The sequence below is a fragment of the Odontesthes bonariensis genome, chromosome 15 (genome assembly GCF_027942865.1).
Source record: "Odontesthes bonariensis isolate fOdoBon6 chromosome 15, fOdoBon6.hap1, whole genome shotgun sequence".
NCBI lineage: Eukaryota > Metazoa > Chordata > Actinopteri > Atheriniformes > Atherinopsidae > Odontesthes > Odontesthes bonariensis.
The window spans coordinates 18,785,541-18,812,327 of record NC_134520.1 but is presented as its reverse complement, the minus strand read 5'-3'; the positions used below and the strand labels follow the sequence as shown (position 1 = coordinate 18,812,327).

Here is a 26,787-nt window from a genome sequence, read left to right as displayed (position 1 = left end):
TTATGAAGGCACACTCGGGTTTCCAAGTTATTGCTGCTTGTTAAGTCATGCAAAAAGCAACAAGTAGGTTACCTGTGACGTTTTAGAGCTAGGTCCCTTCTTCTCCAAGAGAAACCGAACAAATGCTGATTTATGTTATTTAAGTTACGAAGAGTGTGCCATATTGTCTTGTGTTGGCTTTGCATTCGAAACTATAGTGTTTTTTTTTTCAGTTGAAGGTGTTGTAACTAACATCTGCTCCAATTCCTTCGACTGCCCGTGGCAAATAACCTGTCATAGCCCCCACTGCCCCTCCACCCCTCCCTCCTTATCCCTCCGTGTCTCCTGGGCTGGCAGGGGGAGAAGCGCGGAGGACGCGGTCGTATGTGCTGCCACATTGTCATTTTCTATGGAAAGGAGAACGAAATGGAAAGGAGTCCTTTCTTTTTAGGTAAGAAACACTGCGTTTATACTATAAAACGTGTCAGTTGAAAACACTCCGCAGTTTTGCGTTTCTGTTGAGCTTAGACGGCAACTGGAATTAGCCTGAATGTGTTTGATCCACCAGAGATTCAGGATGCAGTCTTAAGGGACAGTGTTGGGTTGTTAAGCTTCCAAGGAACTGAAAATAATCAACGGTTTTGCTCCTGCAAGACATGCTTTTTAATACAACAAACAGTCATTCACTTTTTCTGAGTAACATTTTTATGTCACATTTCACTTCTTTTTTTTTTTTTGAGACCGACACTGAAAAATGACCCATGTAAACTCCACCAGTCTTTCCGGGCATGCAGGTTATTCTAATAAACATTATGCCATGTCCTTGGCAATGCACTTTGCAATCTTTACTGTTGCTTTTACCAAATCTTCAAATTCAGAGTTATACGCAGTAACAAGGCAGGTGTCAGTGTGAGAGCCAAGCAGAAGTAGGCTTTAATCAGAGGCTGCTAATTATTAAGTGGACCTAGATTAAATAATGACTGAATTTCCAGAGTGGGAAAAGAAATCATTTCGGCAAAGCTTAAGAGCCCAGGGAGGACAGCTTCCCCTTCACCAAGGAGAGGGGAATTAATTAAATACATCTACTGCAGTGAACAAAAAAAAAAAGTGTGTATCTGACAAGATGTTGATGAGATTTTAGGCGCTAAAATGTTGCGATTTGCTTGTACCGTCCATCTTTCAACAAAACTGTCGCCCTGGTATCTTTAACTTCTCTGACCCAGGACTTTGGAAAATAAGAATGTGCAGTTTTTCTTTTATATCATCTTAAGAATAAACCTCCATTAAAAGCTGCAGTCATATATTGAGATAGAGCCACCCATCAATCTATTTTCTCAACTCATGGGAGTTTGACAATAAAGGGGAGGCAGTATGAATAATCAGTGCTTAGGTTTTAGATTACAAGGTGCTGGAGGCTAACACTGCATTGCCAGACAACTTCATCACTTCTCATATCACATTCTACGTGATTTGGAACCTTCAGATTGTATTCATTCATCAGTTCCTGCACAGAAGTCCAATAAGAATGGTGATCACCTTTTGCTAGAATTAATCAAATGATCTTTTTAGCGAACAAGAGCAAATGGGCCTCGGCTAAGATCAATTCTCCTTCTCTGGACTGTCTTGTTAATTATTTAATCCTCTTAACACTTGCCACTTACCACCCTCAGTGCCTTTATTTCCTGTTTTATTAATCTTTTCTTGTAGATTGGCCAGACTTAATAACACCAGTCTCCTTGACAGGGGTGTAAATTGGTTTTCATGTTGTATAAATTAGAGCCTCTATTCAACTGGAAACTAAACCTGTGTTTATCTCTTGAATTAATTTTTAAAGAGAACTCGATCTATGTTAGTGTGACCAGTCACTGCAGTTACAGTCAGGTGAAAACTAATCAACTATAATCAATCTATATTATATGTATACTATAATCAATCATTCCAAAGATGGTTAATCACATAATTTTCAGCCTCACATGCCACAGGTGTGTCTTTTATGATAATGTTTAAATTGCTTAACTATTTTATCATTATTTTTTAAATGCTGTTTTCCTTTGCAGGCCCTTCTGAGATCGTGAGGAATTTCAGCAATACTGGATATTGAGAAAAAAATGTGACTTTAGTTCATTACAATCATCGGAGCCCCTATAGAATTCTTAGTGATAATGAAATACTAATCAGTTTGCACATGACAAAAGTGATCAGTTATGTTGCAAATCAAGTGCAAACATGTTTTTAATACTGTTGTATTAGGTTGTGTCTTCAGTCTGTCATTGGTCGAAAGGCCGGTGAGTGTAAACGACAGTTTGATCAAACTTTGTTTCCAGTTTAGTGTCTCCAACTGCTGGTACTTTGCTGTGTGTTTTGGGCAGTTTGCTTCGGCTATGCGCTGGTGTGTCTTGTCACTCAGAAAACATAAAAGGCCAATCCCAGACGTGCATAATGTCTAATTCAATTAGCCAATGAATGAAATGTTTTAGTATTTTATTTAGCCAAGAATCGCACATCCCTATCTGTATTGTGTTGTAGTTACATCCTGTTGAGCGTAACATTTAATTTTAGCAATAAATGCAGAGGTTTCTGCTTCTGCTTTTCATGTTTAGGTGAGATTTATTTAGGTAGCTCTGGTTTGTGCCAATTCAGATTTAGATTTGTATTCAAGGACCATTTATTCAGCTGTGATAAAGTGTGCTGCTCTTGTTCAAAACACGAATAGGTCTTATTTAAAGTTGTATACCACAAAGCTCTCTATTGGGTTTCGAGTTCTCTGATAAATACACGATCGTTTCAGAGTTCTCCTCCAGCATGCTGCTACTGTTGAATAATCAGACAGGAATCCTGCTGCACAAACATACCATTCGCTGGCTAATTTATAACACTGCTCCGTGGTGTTTACTCATTTGATCAATTGCTAAGTACAGGCATGTATCACAGTGAAACCCAAGCTGGTAGGCATCCTTCTTTGCTCTTACAAACACTGAGGCAAACTAATGTTCAGGGAAAAATAATAAGGCGCAATGTCAGCTGTAAGTTGTAAAGTGTGATTCAGCTGTAGTCATATTGGCAGCCATCTTGCACTTGAATGGCTCTGCACATTTGAACTGTAGCATAAGTACAGTCCCACACCAACACAGCATGATGACAAAAGATGATGGTGATTCCATGCTTATGATTTGGTTTAAATTTTGTTGTTTTGCCTACCTGTTCAAAAAGTGTCTAGACATCATTTAAACATTATTAAACATGAACACACAGGGACAGTTGAGTACCGGAGACTTTCTTACTCAAAAAATTCTGGCACACACTTTTTGACTTGTGTTTTATTTTTGTTATTCTTTATAATTCTAGTTATAACATACTGTCGGATTATAATGTCTGACAACTGTAACACAGGAAATGCACCACCTTCCAGCTCTTCCCCAAGAGCCTGCTTCACCTTCCTGTAGTTGGACACACAAACTATGTAGTGTTTGTATTAGTTGTGATTATCATTACTGATGCAAATGTCATTGCTGAGGCGCGCTTGTTCCCTGCAAAAGAAACATCGTCAGATTGAAAACTGAACTATATCTACAAAACAAGTCACACTGGATGTTCACTGTCAAATGCTTTGATCTATTCAAAACTCATGGTCGTTCAGTGTTTATGGCATAATACTTATATAATGCCAGTATGAAAATTTAATGAATGCTGCAGGGGAATAGGGTTGTTATCGTTTGGAGAATGATATCAAAGTGACAAAATACAGCAAAGAATCATGAAAAGTATGATCGCACTAAATGGATGCATGGAATGAGTGGCAAGCACAGCACCACGCCATGCAGAAGGAGCAGTGAGTATGAGATAGGGACATCTGAATGAAAAGTATAGAACTGTGTGAAGCATTAGTTGTGCAAAATGACAGTAAACAAACATAAAGGCACAGAAAAAATATTTGTATAGCATCTATTAGTTTCAATGAAAGCAAAAAACAAGAATGGAAGAGATGGATTTCTTAATTACATAGTCTCTGCATTAACAATTCCACAAAAGGTGTAATGTCTGGAGAAAACTGGCTGTGTTAGAAAAAATATGTCTGTCATGAATACATTTAATTGTTTGAAGATACAAAAGAGACAAATTGATGATACAGAGACGACAATAGAAGTGAAGGGATCTCCGTGGGTGGAATAGACCACTGCTGGTGAGGTGCAGTGGGAAAGTTTAGCTGGTTTACTTGTTTTATTTTTTCATCTGTCATCATTTGATATGACTCCAAGTGACAAACGTACATTGTACATGAGATACACAAGTTCAAAAGTTTTGAAAGATGTATTTGGAGTGTCACACTTTACACATTTGCATTATGCTTCTCTGTGCTTATTAAAATGCTCCACAGAGTGTTATTGAAAGCTATAAATTTCATATGTAGATGTTGGCACTGCCTAATGCACTCGGTATAACACAGAGCAATAATATGCAGTGACTGTATTATCCAGTGAGTAACTGCTCAAGATTAAGGGCTAACTGAGCTACAGAAAACATTTAGCCCACTGTATGAGTCACTGTTTGTTGCTCTTGATGAGGTATTCAGTCTAACGTGTCTTTGTTCCTCTGTTTGAACAAAGCAAGCAAAATTGCAGAATGGCAAACAGCGTACAGTATGACTGAAACTCGTTGTACAATACTGTTACTTTAAGCCGAGTCATGTGTGTGCACAAACTATCATTCTAATCGTATTGTGATGGATAACTGTGATGTCGTAGTCCTGCTGTACGAACACAGTTAAACGGACACATTTTGAGAAGATTCTTCTGTTTGATTAACTTTTCAGCTTCATCCTGACATCCTATAATTGCACTCTTCCATTTTTCCTATGTAAGGAAGAAGCACATTTAGATGATTTAAATAACTGAGAAAGGTTTTGGAGGGTGGTAAAAACAGCAATCTAAACCTTTCAGCCATCATTCGAGCACATTTTTATGACTGCAGGTTATCAGCTCTTTGATGTGAAATGTATCTCCTTGACCCCCCTCCCCTTTGGACCCTTAAAGCTTTCTTTGAGGTTTCCTGGATCTTCTGCACTTTAATTCATAGAAGATGGTTATTTTCAGCTGGCTCAAATTTCACACCTGACTTTCCTTCAAAGACATTATCCATCAGTTTCAGGTGACATAACACCTCCTGACACATGTTTGGCCACACACCAGGTTGACATCCTGGTTGAAGTATGATGTGCAATTAGGCAGTTGCGTGGGCTGTTAAGGGCAGCAGGTGCGAGGAGGTACCTCGCCTGCCTCGGCCTCTTCTTCACTCCTCATTATCAACTTCGCAAACACCTGGTTGTCCGACAAAAACCATGAAAAACAATTTGGCTCCTGCAATCATGTGACTCAATTTTAGAGAACAAACACTTTCTTTGTCTGCTTTTATCTGATCTTGTAAGGACTGAAGTCACCACGAGGCTGTGTGTGTTAGATGTTCATGAGCAATCTCAGATAATGGCAGTGAGAGCTCAGAGAGTGACGGAGGCTAATCAACAACCAGCCTCTTAAAAGCTAATGAGGAGAATTAGAAAAAAAAAACAGTCAACCTTCTTGGCTGAGAGGTTGTGAGAAGCAACCACAGTCGAGTGAGGAGGCAGGTAGCTGAGCTTTGATGTCTGAGTCTGTGTATTCCGGGCTAACTTTTAAAGCTTTATGGTTGTGTTTTTTGGTTTATGGTTGATGGTGTCTGTGAAAGTGGCCACATGAAAGCACAGAGTTAGTCATGCAAGTTTTTTTTAGCATGTATCTTTGTATGATCGCAAAAATTACTTCCCGTTCTTCCACATCGTTCCTGCCTTTTCTCTTCCTTTTCTTATTTTTAAGTTTGACATTTCATGATGTGCCTGTTTAAAGCCAGCGTCGGCATAACAATTAAAACAGCTAAGCTGACTCTGTCTAGGAGGTCGCAAGATCCTTCTTACACATACATCTCAAGATTTCTAAACTCAAATAAGATATAAAAGGTTAAGCAGTGAGATTTAGATATCCTGGAAAATGGGCTGTCTCCTTGGGCAGCACCAGATTATCTGTTTCATACCTTTGTGTTTAACAAAGCGAAAGCTGTACGGCTGTATATGGCTCATATTTACTGAACAAAGATACACGTGTGATGTGGCATCAACAAAATTCTTGATATAAATGAGAATATTTTATTAGATTTTTTTTATTGGATATGAGCTTAAATAATAAAAAGTGAGAAAAACAACAACGACATACCAGATATCACTCAAGGAATTGTTCAGAGTACTTGTATTAGTCCTCATAGGCAGTAACACCCACCCCCTGTGCAGTGAGTACAGACTGCTTCTATCTGGTTGCAGATATTTTCTGTCCAGATGCAAGACAAACAGACTTAGATACTCATTTGTCTCTACTTCCACTGCCTTGCTGAAATGCCTGAGGTAGTTTGCCTTGTATGCTGTTGAAATATGGAAGGAGTTTTGTGAATGTCACAATCTGTATGTTTTTATTAACAATTTATTAATTCTCTGCTGGCTGCACAAAGAATTGCCCCTTGGGGATAATAAAGTTTACCTTACCTTATTTTACCTTAACTCCTTATCTCATTGTGTCCATCACACTAGCAGATGGTCAATGATCATAAACTCGACACTCGGGTGCCTCAGTTCTGGGTATATTGTTGGATATGTGTATGAAGAGCATAGAATATGATCAATAACAGCCTTTGTAGAGCCTTTGTTTTTTTTTATAACAACGCACAATACATAGAAAAGCCAAGTCTAGCAAATGAGTTTTTGATTTCTTTAGTGTTTGTCATTGATTTTGAATGTGACACCTGTAAATCCATTCATTTTGTTTTTGTTGAGTTTTTGTGTTTGTGTGGCAGGCGCTTTTCTGGAGTATCGTACTCAGATTCATCTCTCTGAACTCAAACAACTGAATCATTTTATTGTGTTGGAAGGTCTGTTCAGGCGGTATGAAAACATAATTTGCAAATGGATTCTATAAGCACCAGATCAATGGGAGTCCTGCAATTTTTCAGACAGATCTCTACCTGCCAGGAACCACACAATGGAAAATTGTATGGGTTAACTCACTGTGTATATGTATATATCTCTCTCTCTCTCTCTATATATATATCTATATAGATATATATATATATCTATATATATATCTATATATATGTGTGTGTGTGTGTAGTTTCATTGCCTAGTAATGGACCGGCAACATGTCCAGGGTCTACTCCAACTGGTATAGAAATTAAATGGATGTTTCCTTTTTCTGGGAGAGTCTCTTTCTGCCTCTGTTCAGCATCTACAATTAAAGCCAATTTGTATTTAGTCCCATACTATTGGATACCAAGCTGCTGCTTTGTCATTACTTTACATATTGTACCATTGACCCCATAGAGAGCTGGCACATTAAGGTGTCAAATGTAATGGGAACAGTCGGTTAGAAAAATAGAAGCACTACTGATTGCTTGCTTGTCTTTTAAAGAGAAGCTGTAAAAATTGGCTTCAAGAATGATTTACAATCATTTGATCTTTTATTAGGTAAAGCAATTAGTAGGATCTTCAAGTGTTGTAAATTGATTTTAAATGCTTTTCATTGAGAGGAAAGAACCTGTCCTACTACAGTCTCTTTAACTATGAGGTGCAGCAATGATCTCCATACAACAATGTGGCTCTTGGTAGCAATGACATGTTGCTTCATTTAAGTGTTCAGCATACAAGCTTCAGGGTTTGTAGCAGTGACCAGACGATTCCATAACCAAATTACAGAAAAGCGAATATATAATCAGCCCAGATCACATACGCAAAATATGTAATTATCTTAAAGTCTTATTGTCCAAGGTTTAATTTAAAACTATTATTATTATTAAAAAATAGGTTATTGATTTTTTTTTCATTATTTTTTTTTATTTACGCAGACCCTCATCAAGTACCTCTGAAGTGTTTTTATGAGGTTAATTAGATTGGACCAGCTGTGAATGCTGAATGAATTTTATTTGCACAGAAAATATTTAAAAAGAAATATTTGTAATGCAAATCCAGAGGTAATCCAAAAGTACTTTTTTTTTTACAATCCAACAGATTAGTTGTTGCAAAAATGTCCCGGTGATTTATATTCAGTCACCAACCACATTTTGAAATGGCATGACCCAACTCTGCCACATATAATGTGTTACATGGTACAGCTGAACTACCAACAATGTCACCAGTTTTCCCATTTCCATTACTCTTCTTTTTAATCAGTCATTTCTTCAATTTGAATCTGATTAAAAAATTTGTTGTATCATTAAACTTTATGTCCCATTTTTTTCTCACATAGTCATACTGTTCACCCATTCATAGTGTTACTATGTTACTATCGTCATTAACTCAATCGTCTCTTTGATCATTAGTTTATCTTTCAAGGCATCCTGTTCAGTTATTGACAGTAGACACATGAATGACTTAAAGCAGGCTGATGGATTCAAAGCTCATATGAAAGACAGCTGAGTTGCTTGCCCTGGCATTGGATTAGTTTTCTGAATCCTGTATCTTTTCTTTCTCTGCTCCATATCACACATCATTTAGAAGGGGCCGTAAAACCGTCTACCATTCAGCTTACTAAAATGGCCTCCAACAGGAGCAGCAGCAGCAGCAGCAAACAGTTTTTGGCAGCACATTTGGAAATTAAATGTATCGTTTATATGATTGGTCCCTTCCAAACTGGACCATTAAGTACAGCTATGGCAGTGTCATATGATTAATTGTTTTAAGGGGATGTGTTGCGTCCTATCTAATTGGTTCTGATATTTAGAGGATTGGTGAGATTTTAAATTGACTGTGGAAAGTGAGAGCTAACAGCAGGGTTAGTTGAACACATTCTGGTTACACAGAGGATGTCCTCAGGCTTTTGACTGATCACTGAAGCAAAGACTGTTTAAGGTTCTCCATCTATTTGGAGCATTGTGATGGGTACCGCACATCATATCTGTTCTATGGCTGTAACCAAAGGCAGCTGCCTGTATTTGTATCTTTTTTCTTCTGGTATTTACAACCCATATAGCTTAATTTAGCCATCCATAATATGATATGTATATCATAAATGATTTATAACATAAAATGACAAATTTGAGCCTAACATGTCATATAATAAATCGTGATTTGGGTTCCACCTTTAAAAAATAAACCAGTAACATGATCCAGATGGACCTTAATTGTTTAGATAGAACAGAAGGCTTTAACAGTATAAAAGCACCTGTCCATTTCTGTTTGGACTGGAGGGCAGCTGTGGTTCAGGTAGAGGAGCAGCACAAATTACAGCGTTGGCACTTAAATTCCTGGTCCCTCTAGCTGCAGTGTCCTTAAGCCAGTTGGTGTGTGTGTATGTGAGTTAGGAGATGTATGAATGTGCAAATGAGGCAAAATCCCAGACAAGAGGCAACAGTACTGTAGATACAGACCAGATAACGGCTTATGTTGCTCATTATGGGAAGACGTCTCAAGCAGCGTCTCAATAGCTGGGACACAAAGTATCATGAGGATGAATGGACATTTTTAAATGGTCTAATTGCTTTTATGTTTGTTTACACTTCGGATCTGCACAGCCTCGTCGATATTGTCTTGATGACTTGATTGTTTGTTCCCTCATGTGTGACTTCTTTTTTATTTTTGGTGTCAGAGAGGAGCTGCATCTCCTCACTCATCACACAGTCTAATGCATAATGGTAATTACATTGAATCTTGAATATCTGATCCAAGCACATGATCTGTTTGTGATGTCATTGAAGGAAGTCCATCAGCAATAAAGTGCGTATGTGTGTGTGTATTACTGTTTCTTCTACTGTACCCCATCTCATTTCTGCTCCTTTACCTTCCTGCAGCAGTATGCTGAGATCCTGGGCAGCATTCCCACCATGCTGGAACTGGGCTCCTGTTCGGTCAGCTCTCAGTCTCTGACAGATGACCACAATGCTTTGGGGCTACCTGGACCCCCTGGAGGGCCCGAGTGTCCGACGATTAGTTTGGATCCGAGCATGGGGGCGATGCGTGGTAGCAGCACTACAGTGCACCAGATCCTGCATCCATCCCCGACAGACTGTGAGGGCTGGCAGAAGCATCGTGCAGGACTGGCTGGAGGTTCAAACTTGTATTCTGAGGCTCACTCCCTTCTGGAGCCCCAAAGTCTGTCTACAAGCTATGACACCCTCTATCTCCCACACACGTCTGGCAATGCTCCCCTTCTACACCCAAATCGTCTGGGTCTCTCGCTTGATGTGGCCTCAGCTTTTGACGCTGGAGCTGGGATGCTGGGGGTGGATGGAGATCTGGCAGTCAGTCCTAACGTGATCAAGAGAAGGCGGGGTGGTCTGATTGAGCAGAGAGACATCGTCAAAGCCCACCAAGCTCATAAGATACATAGCACACCACAAGCGCGACGCAAGGAGTGGGAGTAAGTATTACCTTTGCTATAGTACGACTTCAGGACTCTTTGAATACTGTCTATACATCACATATTTTTCTCAAGTAATACGTTTTTTTGAAAGGTGGAACTCAGAATTGCATGTAGCTGTTATAGCATGAAGAAACACACCGTTGATGATTGTTAAAAGAAAATGTAAGTCAACAAACATAGCTATTTAATATATTTATATATCACGTCTTTGGAGTACCATTTCATTCTTCAATTCCAGTTGCTTTTTTTCCTTTTGTAGCTTCAATATAACAAAATGTAATACCCAGCATGCTAGTGGCTTGAATTCAAAAGATGGAGTAGCTATAAAACAAAGTCAGATCTAATCTATCTAATATAACACCTTAATGGTGCAGTTCAGGAAATGCTGTTTAATTAAGAATGGATAATATGATCAAAAATCTCTCCTTCAAGTAATTTTTGTATCTCTATATTTTAGTGGTTCCTTTGCATTCATACAGTGTACAAATATGAAATACATGATTCTCAGCTGAAGTATGTTGAAGACTACTTGTCAGGGCTTGCCTTCAGATTTTTCTCCAAGGGATAAATGCAATCCAAGGGTACAATGCAAATAGTATACACATTTTTTAAAGTAATAAGAAAAAATCTGTATTTGTTGAAAGGCACAAACATGGTAACCTGACTCACGTCATCTGGCTGCGTTCACCAACTACACGCGGGGGCGTTCCCTTTCCTCACACAACCATCTGAGGAGCCTGGGAGTCATATATGTTTCGTCCGATTAGAAAATAATCAGAGCCAATCATTAATCGCTGGGTGGGACTTTGGATGAATGGCCGTGTTATGGCCGCCCATTCATGCTCCAGAGGGCGGGAGTCAGGTAAGCTCTGAGCTACGTCACGGGTTGAGTCATTGGGAGTGGCTGAAGTGGCGTGTCAGTCAAGATGACGGACATATTCTTCATCCAATCACATGCACGAGTTTTAGAAAAAATAGCCCCATTTGAAATCCTGTCGGTTGTGGGCTCGTCCCAGATGGTATGCGAATACCAGAGGGCGGGAGTCAGGTAACAAACATGGTAGGATGGTCATTAAATACCAAAGAATTCATGGTGGGGATGAGTTTGGCTATGTTCAGCTGACTACAGGTTTAAAGGATTAGTTTGACATTTTGGAAGATAAAGTAATGCATTTATTTAAGAAGTAATACTTGTGTAAAACGTTTGTGTCTCCTTTCTGGCAATGAGAGTAATTATGCAAGAAATGGTCTGCATAAATGTTCAGATAGGTGTGAAAGTTAAAGCCATGTGAGTCCCAGGGAGCAGGTTTTCCAGCAGAACATTGCATTGGATCCAGATGAGAGGTGTTGCTCACTTTACCTGCCAGTGGTCATAATGTTATGGTCATACTGTTTTTAGGATAAACAGCCAACTGCAGTATATATTTAGTGCTAAACAAATCATTTTATTAAACATGGGACAGCTCAGCCATTCATTCATTTATGATCTGTTTTAAACTATTGCAGAAGTCACAAGATTTATGAAGACACTGGTTTGATGCTCATTTGGGCAACATTATACTCAACCATAAACTCTTTTCACTGTGTCTGTGTGCACGTACGTATACTCATTCACATGCTCATTCCACATGCTGAATATGGAAGTATGTGTATGAACTCATTGGCTTCCTGTCCTGTGGTGTGGGGAAATTTTTAGCTGATTATAGCAGTGATGGCCCCAGCCCCCCTAGTGCTTTCCTGCTGAAGCTGGGGCTTCACCTGCAGTGGTGTTGGCACCCCCTGTGCCCCCCGCGTACCTTTTGCACCACAGGTGCAGAATACCGCATCTTATCCTGAGCTACACCTAAAGAGATGGAGGCTTGTGGGGATTGATGGCAGAGAATGGGATGGTGGATGGGAGATGGAGAGGTGGGTGATAATGTACAATGAATGCAGCAGAGAGGATGAGAAGAAAGAGAATGAATGAGAACTTTTCCTGTGATAATTTGCATTTGATATTTAAGTTCCTGTGACAGTACTGTGCAAGTGGTTGATTAGCAAGATCAACAGGCTGGTAGAGATACTTGGCCATGGACTAGATAACTATTCTCTGCCCTGTCTAATATAATTACCACAATACGTCATGACAGATGTATACTTCAGCTTCTAAGAGGACATTGACCACAGTGAGTCAGAATGCATTACAACCAAATGCATCCACCTCTCACGGCCACTTAGTAGCAAACCCTCTGCTACCTGACAGAAGGATGGAAAATGAGAAGTTGCACGCAAGCCAATGTGTGCACCTGCTTTGATTTTCAAAGGAAAATAGGCCGATTTCAAGCCAAATTAGTGAACTCTATAATGAGGGGGAATATGTTTGGTTGTTTGGAGGCATGATCACTCTTTTAAGTGACTTTGGTATGTTGTAAGATAAGTCATCTGCATCTGGTTAGCTTGCAATGAAACATTGGGTGGATATCCATAGTGAGCTACTTCTAAAATTATGGTGATCCCTTGATGTAACGAACAGCATCAATATCAGGTCTAAATCTGGCTTTGATCCATACTTTTGTCAGTGATGAGGTCCTAAAAGTAAATGGTCAGATTGCCATGAAATTGGCTTTGGACATTCATGACTCCCAGAAGGAAATTCTTAAAGTCTTAGCGATTCCCGTTTTTTTTTCAAGTGTCATCATTAGGTCAGAGTTATAAAGATTTGTCATGAACTGTATTGAATATTTTTTTGCTCCCTATTTGGCCATCACTTAACCGTCCCCTTAGCGCACCCCTGGGACAAATTGTGCTGCATGCACTGATCAGAGATCTGCCATGGATATTCCCATTCTCCAGGAGGATAAAATCTCTTCCCTTTGTGACTTTATTATGTCGCATGCAACATTGTAGTCTGACTGACAACAATTTGCTTCCTGCTTTTATGTCCTCATGGGGAGAGCCATTTAGATTTGAGTGTTTCTATAAACTGGTCAAAGGTCCGACAACACCGTCTTACTTCCAAAACAAAGTAGCCACTGAACTTTGGTGAATTGAGAATTTAGGAAACTACTTTTATTATTTCTGCTTTTTTGTGGGGGGCTGAGCCATGTTTTATCCTGGCATTTGTAGATGCGCGTGGGTTTATAGTAGTAGCATTTGACGTGTGGGGTCAAGATAGCAACATCCTTTCGGAAGCGCTTTATCAAATTGCGGTGTTCAGAGCTGGCATTAATGTGGCCCTAATGACAGTAATCAGACTGAATCAATCTGGCATTTTGACGATAGGAGGAGCAGATGTTGGTCACAAAAATACAATAACAGCATCAAAAACGTTGCGGTCTCTGATATTTGTGCTGTGTGTTTTAATGTGTGTGACGTTGACAAGGAAAAGGTGACCTGATGTGTCGCATAGTCAGATCATTAAATATATAATTTCTATCTCTGTGCCTGTGTCTGATTTTATTTATTTATTTATTTCCTATTTATGCTCTTTTGTGACTTTGGAAGTACAAATGAAATCAGTGGTCACGACGTCATATCATTGGATCTCAAAATTGATATGGGGAGTAATTAGAGAAAAGGAAAAAAATTGTAAATGTCATGTTTTTATAGGGAAAAATAAGATCCCTCTTCCATGGAATTGAGAGCACGTCTTCCTCTAACTCTGAAACATAAAATTAATTGCATTATATTTCAGATTTACTTGTTTAGGAGCACAGTCTTATTTGCAAATGGTGGCAATAGCTTTAAGATTAATACAGTTGAGCAGATATATTTATCTATGATTTGCACATATCACATCAAAATTGTTCAGTCTCATGTCAGTTTTTCAGACAGAAGTCTACTTTACAGAATAGTCTCACTGAAGAAATTACCAATAAAAGAGGAGCCGTTGGCTGTGCGGCATAGCGGTTCATTTAAATGCTGGAAGCCAGAGATTCGAGGCAGTTAGAGCCGTTGAAGTACTAGCAGCATATGTTACCATGAGTCATTAAACTGAACTTGGAAATTGAGATAGAGCAAGAGCAGACTTCTGCGAAAGTAGCAGCACTGTAAGCACGAGGCCAGTTTCCATGTGACAGCACTTAACATGTTCTAGGAACAAATAATAGTGATCATGTGTTAGGCAGATTGTGTATGTGTGTACTGGAAGGTTGTATTTTGAGTCCAGTCTTTGATTGGTGATGATTTTCATTCTTCTGGCTCCACAGATGTCACACCTGCATTTGTGTGTTTCTTATCTTTCTTCTTCTGAAGAGCCTCTCTATCCAAGGGCTATTACACACTCTTCAGCTCTGCCAACACATATTTACAGCAAAGGGATGTACAAAAGCAGTGTTGAACTAATTCACTTTGACTGAACTAGACTTCAGTACTTACTGAAGCGTTCTCGCTGTGATGGGAGGCTGCAAATAAGAGTAAAATGTAGTTGTGTTTTTGTTCTTGTCACGGCTAGATCCTAGCCACCTGAAAACACGAGGACTCAAGAGCAGACAGGTGATATTCAAATTAAAGGATTTATTTACGGACAGTGGAAATGCCAGATGAAGACTGAATTCAGGGGGGTACTGGAAAGGTTTAGTCCAGGTGAGATCCAAGCTGGAGGAGAAGGTACAGGCTGTGTTACTTGGCTTAGAGTTGGCGGCGGGGCGAGCAGGCAGGTTAAGGCACAGGCAGACTGGGAATCCGAGCATGGAAGGTGGAACAGGTGAGATGAGGCAAGGGTGAGGGTGGGCAAGGTTGACGAATGCTGGAAGGCACAAACTCAGGTAAGGTTTCACTGGGAAGAAAAAGAACTCACAATGGACCATTGGAGTGGGCCAAATTACCACAATTAAGTGAGAACAATCTGGCGGAGACTGGTTGTTCCTGCAGCTCCTATAAGCGTCTCTTAATGAGGGTAGACGAGGAACAGGTGTGGTAGCAGCAACAATCAAGTCTCCGCCCAAGACTCCCAGAAGACCTGCCCAGTCCCGCCTAGAACTCCGAAACCAAACACAACAGCCACATATGATCATGACAGTTCTATTCTTTGCAAACAGAAAGGTAAACATGTACTATGAGCGTCAGCAATTATGTGTTCAAGTTCATGTTTAAAAGTGTTCCTAAAAACATTGCCTCGTGCACTGTGCAGGGTTGGAAAGTGAATGCATTGTTTCATTTGGCTTGCAGTGGACTGGAGTTCATGATGTGAGCTGGAACCATAAGGGCTTTCATTTAAAAACTGGACCATTTCCAAAGAAATCATTGATATCGCTAGGCAAACACAGCAGATTCCAACCAGTTTTGAAGCTGAAATTACAGCATGCTGTTCTCATATCCTGTCTCAGATTTTATGCTTCACATCAGAGCAATTTTGTTTTAAAATGAACTTTGAAGTCAAATCATGTGTTTACTCTTGTCCCCGTACTTATTACTCTGTGCAGTCATCGTAGAAATGTTTATAGTTTTCCATGACTCAATTTGCTTTATGCTGTCATGGGTCCTTGACTGGTGTGCTGACCAGGAAAATACACACATTTAAAAATCTTCACGTTGAGGGATGTCAGATCAACAATTCATGTAATACTTCACAGGATTTCTGTTCTGGAAATCCTGCTGTCCTCTGTTGTCACAGATGAAAAATGAAGACACCAGCACATCGTCACGGCTGGAGCCACTGTGTGTGTGTGTGTGTGTGAGTTTTCTTGTCCATGTTGGTACTATTCTTGGCACGGGTGTTCACGGGCTAGGGTAAACTGCATGTGATCCTTATTTCTTGTGATCTCGGTCTGAGAGGACTACACTGGCTGTGTCTCTCGCCATCCATAAGGCGTGCACCCGATTCACAGCTGCAGTTGAAAAATTGCCCGTTTACGGCAGCGTCAAAGTTTGGTTCGAGCACAAGCCTCATTATTTATCCACCAGCAGTACAGTACACTGAAATTGCTAGTGTGCCGCAAGTCTCGATGTACTAGTTTGAATGATTTATTGTATGATTTTTGTGATTTAACATGAATTCAGGTCCAAAGTAAACCCTTTAAAACGGCAGTCCAGCGACTCTCCTGTTCTACAGTATAAAATAACCGATAATGTCAAAAGGTGTTGCGCCTTATGCTCAAAGGTGAGTTTTGGATGACAGAAACACAAACTCACAGAAGGCTGTTTGACAATGAAAAGAAGATGTATTTTAAAATAGAAATGACTAAAAGCGATGCATGGCAGGGAATCCAAAGCACTTCTAAGTAAATATATATTTTTTTAAAACAGTCGCAAACTAAGAATATTTACATGAAAGGGGTCATCAAGTGATGAAAGGTGTGGAGCAATTAAATAAGTAAATACAGGTCAGAAACTAAAGGCAGGAAGTTCAAAGGGGCAAAAACAAAATGTTTTCATATAAAACAGGAAGTAAGCATTTTAAAATGAAAACCTGCAATGAAAAGACAAGGTACAGATAAAAAAGAGAAACAACCCCACAACTGCAGCCCATGACACTGACAGCAAGGTAAAGCAGTGAAAATCTTTTGAAAGCTTCACATATTGGCTTGGCAGCAAGTAAGTAAGAGAAACATTAGCTACATTTCCATTTTGGATTCACACTCATAAGATATAAACAAGAAAAGATTAATGGAAACAGTAGAAATAAAAATAAAAACGTCCACTAATGTTAGGAAATAAGTTAATATTTTTCCTTTTTCAAAGAAGACCAAATACATTGTAGGCTGAACGGAAAAAACTTTGAATTTTCTGAAAGTAATAGAACTCACCAGCTGATTCTGCACTGATCATGCATACAATGAACTCACATGATCGACTGATATCTTCCCAGATATGATGTAATTTCCAAGATATTTACAGAGATTAAAGTAATTCCTTCCTAATTGTTCTTTCCTCCTCGGGGTTAGTTTTTGGTTAGGGCATCTACTTCTTTAACTGAATTGCAGCACCAAGTAATGTAACCCACTGTAATGTAAACCACCTCATTTTGGTGTCACGTCAGAGCCTAGTTTTGTATTCACTTCAAATTTAATGGCAAAATGTCTGAGTCACATTTATTTTTTTAAACAACTTTTCAGAAGAGCGCTTCACATTTGTGCAGGCTGTGAATGGAAACTTATATCTATTGACATAATTTCTTGTGTCAGTCTGTTTGTATCTCTCTGTGTTTGTCTGCCCACAAAGCATTAGCTCGGAGAGAGCGTCTGCACTTTGCTGCCCTCAGAGGCTCTCACGCATCAGTTAATTTTTAAGATGCAGAACTCTGGGGTAACATGGATACGCACGGGGGAAAACATAAGTATTTTAAAAAGCTCATCTGTCTGCTGCTCGTTTGTGCATACACATTTGTCTCTAAAAAAAATCAGGGGAAATGTGAGTTTGTAAACAGATGTAATACTGGGCAGCAAATGATGAAAAACTAAATGTCATGAAAACCTGTTGCTTATTCATACCACTTTCATTCCTGTTTGAAGGACTCCGCCTGTTTTTACGCTGGGAGCTACTGTTACCAACTTAATCTCAATTGGACGAAAGTGGACTATTTTTGTAAAGGTCATCGCAACTTCCTCCATCGTTGTTTTACCAGTAAATGTTTTATCAGTAAATGTTTTATCAGGCCTGAACCTTTCTAATTGCATCAACACACAGTCGAGAATCTGTCGCTCCCTGTATCGGTCTCTCTCTCCTTCATTATTGTCTCCCTGTCAGTGTCAGAAAGACACCCCAGTGCAGTGTAAATGTCAGAGCTGTTTGTCACAACTGAATTATTAATGATGACATGCTGAAAAGCCACTTTCTTCCCGACAAAACCATGTGTCTGTCAAGCAAACTGCAGAAAGCTTTTCATTGGTTTTTTACTGAGACCGGTTATTGAGTGCATTTGAGTTGCATTAAGTGCATTAAGTTGTATTTTTTGGTACAATGACAATCTATCTATCTAGAATAGTGAAGGTGGTGTTATTGAGAGAGAATAAAGTTTTTTCATTCAAACTCTACAGCGTAGGTTTCAGCTCTTTCAGCCGGCATGCTTGTTTCATAGCCCCATTGAAGCTATAAGATGAACAAAGCCTACAATCATTCTCTCACTCATCCTCCCTATTGTGTTTCCCTCTTTGCCCCCTATGTCCCTGTGTTAGGATGGCAATTTTCTTACAAGCTGACAGTGCTGATGACCATCACATAGATAGAAAGAGATCATGATCTTCAAAGATGTGTGGTCTGTCAGGAGATGCTGTCTAAATATTGCTTTGGGGTGCGAAACAATGGCAGCGCATTGATGAGAGAGACGTCGGGTTCAGCAAAACACCGATTCAGACTGAAGTTGTTGAAATCTACTTGAATCTTGAGTTTGCATAAAGTGAATGAAAAAGTTATATTTTGTTGCAGAGTTCTTAGCTTTTGATGATGGAAGACTTGGAAAAGACTGCTAAAATGAGTCTGAAAAATACATTTAGGTGTTTCTAAACACTTTTGACACATAACTGTAACAACTTCAGTTCAGTTATAGCTCGAGGTCTCTGTTGCCTCACCCCTCCTCCTCTCTCTGTCCCAGTGTTTTTGTCAATCTTAGCTGTCGCTGTCAGTGAAGGGGGAAAAAAAGTCTAATCTCTTGAAAAAACAAGACTAAGGCAACACTATGGCACAGTGGTGCTTTGACGTCAGTGTGTGACATACTCACCGCAGTGCTAATATGCAGGTGTAATAGGTTAGCTACAGCAGCAGGCATTACGCCATCAGAAGAGCATTGGCCAAATTGCAATTTTGATTACATGATGATGGCCAGAGATAAAAAAAAAAGAAGAAAAACAGAGATCCCCACAGTGTGTACAATCTATCATGTGGGGGCATGAGTGCCACATTTCATTACAATCCACTGACATATCATTTATAGACACAAATACTAACAACATGGTGACACCAGATGAAAAATCAGAGGATTCACAAAGTCAGTATAGTTATTTATCTAGGATCCTATACTTTGTGATCTATGTTTACCTTGAGAGGTGAAGCTTTGAAAAATTGTGCCTTCGGGACACATAAATATCTGCACTATTTTCAAAAAATATCGAACAATATTTGTGTATGTATTTTAGCTTATACCACAGCCAAAGTGGTGAGCAAACTCTCAGATCTTCCCCTCTGTTGTGAATAAACTCAGAACACATGGCCTATATTTCTCCTACACACAGAAGATTGTGTTGATGTCCCCATTTCTTGTCCACTATTATTTCAGTACAGCAGATCCTGAATTGTTACCACCATACATCTCTGCAGGCTCATGCCCTGTTTTGCAGAAGAAAGCTACATCTCCTGAGGGAATTCTCCATAAAATATGGCCTCTGGTCCTCCAATTTAACACCACGTGACAGCAGCATGCCCCCTAGTTTACCATTGCATATTTACATTCATATGGGCACTTGTGCACACACTTAGTCCAAGTGCATATGGTTTTTAGGCTCTAGCATAGATCAAAATGTATCATCTGCTTCATAATCAGTGACCACTGAAGTGCTAAAAGGTCATTGACTTGATGAAGAAATATATTTGGGTCTTTACATTTGAACTGAAGTGTGTGTGCTCTATCTGTCATAGCTGTCTCAGAAAATATATTTTTTTAAACTTTCAGAGGCAGATAAACACAAGTCCAAGTTACTCAGAACAGACTGAACATTGATTAAGCAATCCCATATATATTGATCTGGATGTATCTTCTATCACCTTTATATGCTTTATAATCATTTAAACTTGATGTGCCCACTTTCTCTCTTAGTGCAGCGATGAATTCATCAGAGACGCTAACTGGCTGTATTTGTTCTGTTGAATAAAAAAGCACTTTGTGCTGACCTCCCACACTACCCTGTGATCTTGAAACCATTTTGCACAGGAAGAAACGTAAACCTGTTCCTCCAGCGGTTGCACTTAAACACGGACGGATAGGTGACACATTTACTGCCCCTTTTATAACAGAAACATCGTAAAATGAGGGTGGAAGTGATTTGTGCCCCGAATGTCCATGTTGACTGTCAAAATGTAAAAGGCCATGTAATGAATATAAAAATCCGGTCAGACTTTTGGTTTTTACAAACTTTTTTGTATTTCTATGATAAATGTATTCATGTCGCATTTAAAAACCAGAACAATTTCTTGAAAATGATATTGGTTCTTGATGGTTTTTATAACAACGCTTTAGTACTTACTATATGTTCATCCATGTGTGTTTGTGTGTTGTGTGCATACATGCTGTCACCATAGCTGTCAGGAGCTCCTCTGGACATTAAAGTCCTCACACCCTGAGGGGGATCAATGTGCTCCCCGTCACAGACCTTGAATTCACACCCCATTCGTTTATTCAAAGCTTCAGATTTCAATATCAAAGATGATTGTGCTGTGCTCTGCGAGTTCAATGCTGTTAGCTAACTGGAGCAAATCCTACCTTTGTAGTCCAACAGGATTTTCTCTCAGTTGCTGATGCTTTCAAGCCAAATTGGACTTACCATGCAGCCTTAGCTATTTCTAAATTGCCTTTTTGGCCCCTGTTTTTAGATTACAATTCATTGATAAGTTTGGTAGGATGCAGTCAGCAATGATATCTACACATTAGAAACTAATGTGAAGGGAAACAAGCCAGAGACACCTGTAAGTGTATGTAAGAGATATTCATCACATCCAATTGCCCTGTAAAACCAGAGGGAGCCCAAGTGTTCCTGCTGCATGACTTATGTTGCGCCAGAAGGGAGTAGTTCTGACAAATGGGGAGAAGGGTGCTGGGTAAGCAAACAGAATCATCATCAATATGCTGTGTAGCAGGAAACTGATTCTCCAGCGTCATGACTCTGACCTCTAGTGGAGCTGCTGAAGACTGCTCACTGCACACACATACTCATGCATGCAGTCATGAGACAAATGGATGGTGTTTTTGCCTGCGGGGCAAACATTTGTTAGAAATGGGTAAATACGTTGGGATAGGCCCTTTACAATCCAGCTGGGTGGATTTACAATAGAGCAGGAATAATAACAGATTTTTGAAGCAGAGGTAAAATAGCAAGAAATCGACACTGAAAGCTCATTTTTGATTTTATGTGGCACACTGTAGCCCTGCAGCAAGTTGGAACATTGATAAAGACAAGCGTTGATGGAAACTGCAAACACACCATGAATTGATTAATCATTCGTGCATATTTTTCATCTCAAGCCAAACTTTGATTTGATCCTGCATGTGTTAAATTAGCGTTTTGTAACTCACCACAGGGCCTTCATAACCCACAGTCCTGATGATTCACTGTAGCTTCAGTCGAGCTTGTCTGCACAGTATGTTTTCTAGATGGGAGCAGCTGCCACTTAAGAAACCATTAGGTAATGATGTGGGGATGTACTGTCGTGTGGTTTGAGAAATAAAACCTAACCAGTCTGCAGCTCCTGGGATAGTGTGTTGAATCAAAGTGAAGCCACAAACACACAAACACACAGTATTAGAACAACTCTCTTTGGTTTGACCATTGAGACTCAGTTTAGATTATTTCAGTATTTCCTGGGCCTGTATTCCTTTCCTTTCCTTTCTTTTCCCCGCATCCCTCACACACATCTACATGCTGCATACGAATGGGCTTTTCCTGGTCCTCAGGTATACACCAACATCCACCAGCCTACGGGCCATCTGCTTGCAACCAGTCAGCCTTTGCACAACCCTGTGGTGAATTTACAGCTGCCTGTTGATTGCATTGATCTTTGGCTGCCAGTTGGGTTATTATTAACACGTTTCATTCCCTTGAATTTTCATCCAATTTGATATATGGACAAATGGATGGTTTAATTTAAAAAGAGAGTGGCTGCAACACAGAGGAGTCACTAAGAATTTTTTATTCATAGACTTCTTTTTATTAGCCCACCACCAGCTCACCTTCCATGATATATAATGTTGGATTTTCATTATCAGGATTTAATGTTTTTCTTTCTTGTAGTTTAAAGCGTATCACGTGTTTTTGTTCTTTCAGCCAACAAGACTTCCTAATTCCTTTCGAGGTATTTTCTTTTATGAGTTTGGGGATTGCTTTCAGAGAAAATGCTTATATTGCCAAAAGTGCATGGAAGGAATTTATACTTCCACATTTCTTTAGTCTATAAAACTCCAGAAAATGACTGATCAGATTGGACTTGCCTTGTGAAGTAAATACTGACCTCACAGGACCAACCTCGCTAATACCTGCAACATATAAACAGCTGCTAAAAGACATATTTCAGCGAAAAGGCTTTTTTTCAGAATGAATTCTATGACGTGACTTTTTGATCAACTCTTTTTTTTTTAAGCTGGTAGAAAGGGAAATGGGAAATTGAACAGGGCAACAGAGATGAAGCAAGTGACTGTTGATAACTCTGAAAGAAACTTAAACATCCTACAGAATTTATGAATTGATCTAAACATTTATACTAACATTGAAAAGGCTGCAGTAGAATAGCAGCATCCAATGATGAATGCATTCCTATCCTTCAAACTCTGTTTGTGCAAAATAGGACATTGGACCGAAATTTCATTTAGAACTAAATTTCGTCTCATTCAGTAATGTAATATCTCTCTGCCTGCCACTAGATGGCAGCAGCTTCTCAGCGATCCCCCCCCACACACACTTTTTTTGACAAGCTGATCTTGATTTAAATCAAGGAAAAAGATCTGCAGTGTGAGGCAGATTTGGCAGTAAATTTAGTTGCATGACAATGTTAGTACACATTTTAAATGTGGAGCTAGTACCTTTAGATAAAACATTAGACATCAACTAAAAATGTCAACTACCTGCACTATGATGGAGGTTTTTTTACACATTTGATTCGATCCTTAACTTTCTAATTGTGTCTTTCGTAAAAAAAAATAGTTTGAAGACCCCAGGTCTCCTAGAATTTCTATTTCATTGGTGCAGTGTATCATTTGTAGCCTTACAGAACTTTAATCAAAGTATAAACAAGGTTGAATTGAAATCAGTTTTAAACAGATTTACTGCCTGCCTCTACAAGTATAAACAAGTTGATGTTTTTTCAGATAATGTGAAAGACTCAGTAACATCCCTGATATCACTGTATTGTAGATAACCAGTGTAATCAAAAGGAAAACATACGTATTTTAACTATAATAAGTATGTTTTTCATTATTCAAATATTTGAACATACCTGTAATTTTATTACAGATGCTGCTTCAGAGATTTTCCAACGTTAGAATTATGATTATATATTAGAATCGAAGTTTCTAGAGACGCTATTGTGAAATGTGAATAATGCTCAAATGATTTGGGCTGTGACAATGCCAAAGACGGCATCTTGGTGTTTTCATTTCAACTTCCTTCGGTTTTAAAATCAGCCAAAACTTTGCATGAATCACTCTGAATCGTTGGGTCAATTTGAGGCTAAAGCAAGTCAGTAAGTACACTGCAGCACATTTAGAGCACACAGAAAATATGTGGAAATGACTAAAACAGTGATTACTAATATATTTCCTCAAAACTCTAACTTACACCTTGTCATTTATCTTAGATGAGTCATTTCAGCCAGCCAATCCTAAACTTGCAATCGGGTGGAAACCAGGTTAACAACATGCCTGTGGACAGAGCTGCTTGTCTAGAGACAATGGACATAACTTGGCCCCCTGTGGGGAACAATTATTTATATAGGTTGTTATATAAAATCTATAAAACCACAGATTTGCAGGGCTGAGAATAGGGGGCATTTCAGTCCAGTTACTAGGAAACAAGTAGGAGGAAAACAACAGTTGAAGGCAGAAATCTGGGTTGGGTGAAGATAGAGTAAGACTGCTGGTGAGATAGACATGGGAGTGAGGGTAAGACAGATAAACTGAGAAACTGCTGCAGGGTAAATGTGTTTCATCATATTTCCTTTGGGCGCTGATCAAGGCCTGGAAAGAAAGGAAGAGTGCTGCTATTTCCATGCTGTGTTGTTACAGAGAGATGACTATTGATTCTGCTAAGCTCACTTGTAATTATTCCTGTTTCTATGATCAAAAACACACTTCCAGTGTGAAACCCAGAAATTCAAATGGTGGTTCATGTACAGCACATCATTAATACACACCCAGACACGCATGCAAAAGTCCTCTCGTGTTCCAGCCATTACCATCTCAATGAAGCTAAATATAGGCCAGTCCCCCAGCCCCTTCATCTCCCGACATCAATTGGACTGGCTTTGTTGTCTGTCGGTTTCTCTGTGTTTTTCACAAACTTTTCTGTGTCATGCTGAAAAGTGGGCTCCGGACGATGGCACACTAACCCAGCACAGTGGTTATTTTTGACCAACTTACTTGGTTTTATTTATGTTTTTGGAGATTTGAGTCGGATTTGAGTCAGATGCAGTGTGCACAATCCAGTAAATGAGAACAGACACAAGACTGTGTAAAGAAGATGTGGTTGCATTTGCAAGATAAAATTTAGTCGGTAAACTTTGCGTAAAGCCTTGACTTCAAAATGATCGATTCATCATGGTTGGCATTGTGTCCTGTGCCCTGTGTTTATCCACTGAAAACAGAAAAATGACTTTGCCATCATGGTTATATTTTCATCCATTTTAATCAGTTTGTTTGACATTTAGCAACATATATCTGTTGTGCAGACTGTACAAATTGATTTAGTCATGAGTCACCTCCACATTTATCACCTACAGCTCTTATTATTCATGCAACAGAATAACTCAATGTGCCACAGGTTTGATAACAATCCAAACATATTTCTATCTTTCCAGGCTCAAGACAATTAATTAAATACAGTTTAGAATGGAATGATGTCTCTGGGATTAACAACAGAATAAACAACAGCCTTTTGTGACTATTTTTTGGGATCTTTATATATTATATATATATAATATAGATATATATTACATATACAGTATGTATGTGTGTGTGGCTGTCCTTCCTGTTATACATATAGGAGATGATGGTGTAGCACATCAGACAATAGCCAAACAAAGCTTCAAGGCTGTTGAAACGGGAGTATTTATTTTATCCAAATCTCTTGACTTCCCAACTGTCCTGTTCTGTTTATTGTAAACAGTGAAATACTGTAATTGTTGTGATGAATCCAGTTGAAGTTTACTGAATTCTAGACAGTTTTCAAAATTAACAAAACATTATTTGATTCTCAAGCACACAGAAACACTCAGCAGTTATTTCCTGTTTTTACATTGCTCATTACATTGCAATTTTTTAATATCTGTAACTTTGTGTGTGTGTGTGTGTGTGTGTGTGTGTTAATGAGCTTCCCCTTTTTATGATGTGTAATAAACGGCAGGATTACTTCAAAGATTTTAAATGGTGGAGTGAGTTAATGACGTGTGATATAATTTGACAGTGATTAATGATAAAATGGGGCTTTTGCACATAAATGTTATGTGCAGCATCTCGGGCTGTATGTGGAAGCTTTACAAAATTATCTTGTCACAGATGTCTTGTTGCTATAGAGACTACTTCAGCTGTGAAAGACAGAAAAAATGTGATGTTACACTGTCAGGAGTCACAAACCCTTGCAGGGAAACATATGCACAGTTTGAAACAACGCTCTGGTGCAGGGCTTCTTATAGAAAAAACTGTTTGTAGCTGAGACCTTGAACATCGTAAATTAACAAACTAAACTAAGCGAAATGTGGACTGAATCCTCTGAAGTTCATTAAACATGTTTCTCCTTCCAACACAGTAATAATGCAGTGATAAAAGGAATGGAGTAATGAGGTATAGTAAGGTAAGGTAAGCCCTGTAAAAACAATTATGAAACTCTCCGAGGATGTTGACGTGTTGTGATCCCACTGCCTGAGTGTGTTTTGATCTTCTCTTTTATACCTGTGCAGTTAAGCTCCTCCCATAGCTGTCATCAGTTGTGTGCTCCACGCTTATGAAAATGTGTTGACACGTCTGGCTTAGACACTCAGATTCCTTATCACTCTGTGCGCGTCTGTCTCACAACGCTGTAAATAATGTCTCTTATTTGTGTTACATTAGCTGCCAGCACTCACAAAGCTCCACTCACAGCGCTTGGCACACAGTCAGATTAATTTATCATTTTCCTGTGACAGTTCTCCTTACCTGATGGTATTTGAGACATACAACCTCGTTGGGCTGCTGTAAAAAACGTGACTGAAAAGTTATTTTAAAGTAATGTAGATCATTTAAACTCTACATTCACTTTAAATGAATGTTAGACAACATATATTTTGAAAATGACATTACGTTCATATGCCAGCAGCACATGAAAAAAAAAAGTTGGAACAAGGGTGTGTTTACCCTCATGTAGGATCACCTCTTATTTTCAGATTTGGATCAGTGTTTGTGGTTTTGAAAGCAAAAGGCTTCTCATTGTTGTATCATATGGATTTACCCTGCTCATTATCTCACAGAAATACAGAGGTCTTATTTAATAGATAAATAAGGAGGTCGGGCAGC

At 39.1% G+C, this 26,787-nt stretch overlaps 1 protein-coding gene across 1 annotated transcript in view; it reads left to right on the top strand.

Annotated features, from left to right (window-relative positions):
- The first annotated feature begins 340 nt into the window (after positions 1–340).
- The window catches only part of cacna1ea (calcium channel, voltage-dependent, R type, alpha 1E subunit a), a 109,749-nt gene continuing 83,302 nt past the window's right edge, over positions 341–26,787 (top strand). Inside the window, exons 1-2 of the mRNA XM_075485342.1 lie at positions 341–430; positions 9,835–10,403. Coding sequence (XP_075341457.1) covers positions 9,868–10,403 — 536 coding nt within the window. The 5' untranslated portion in view covers positions 341–430; positions 9,835–9,867. The remainder of the gene's footprint in view (positions 431–9,834; positions 10,404–26,787) is intronic.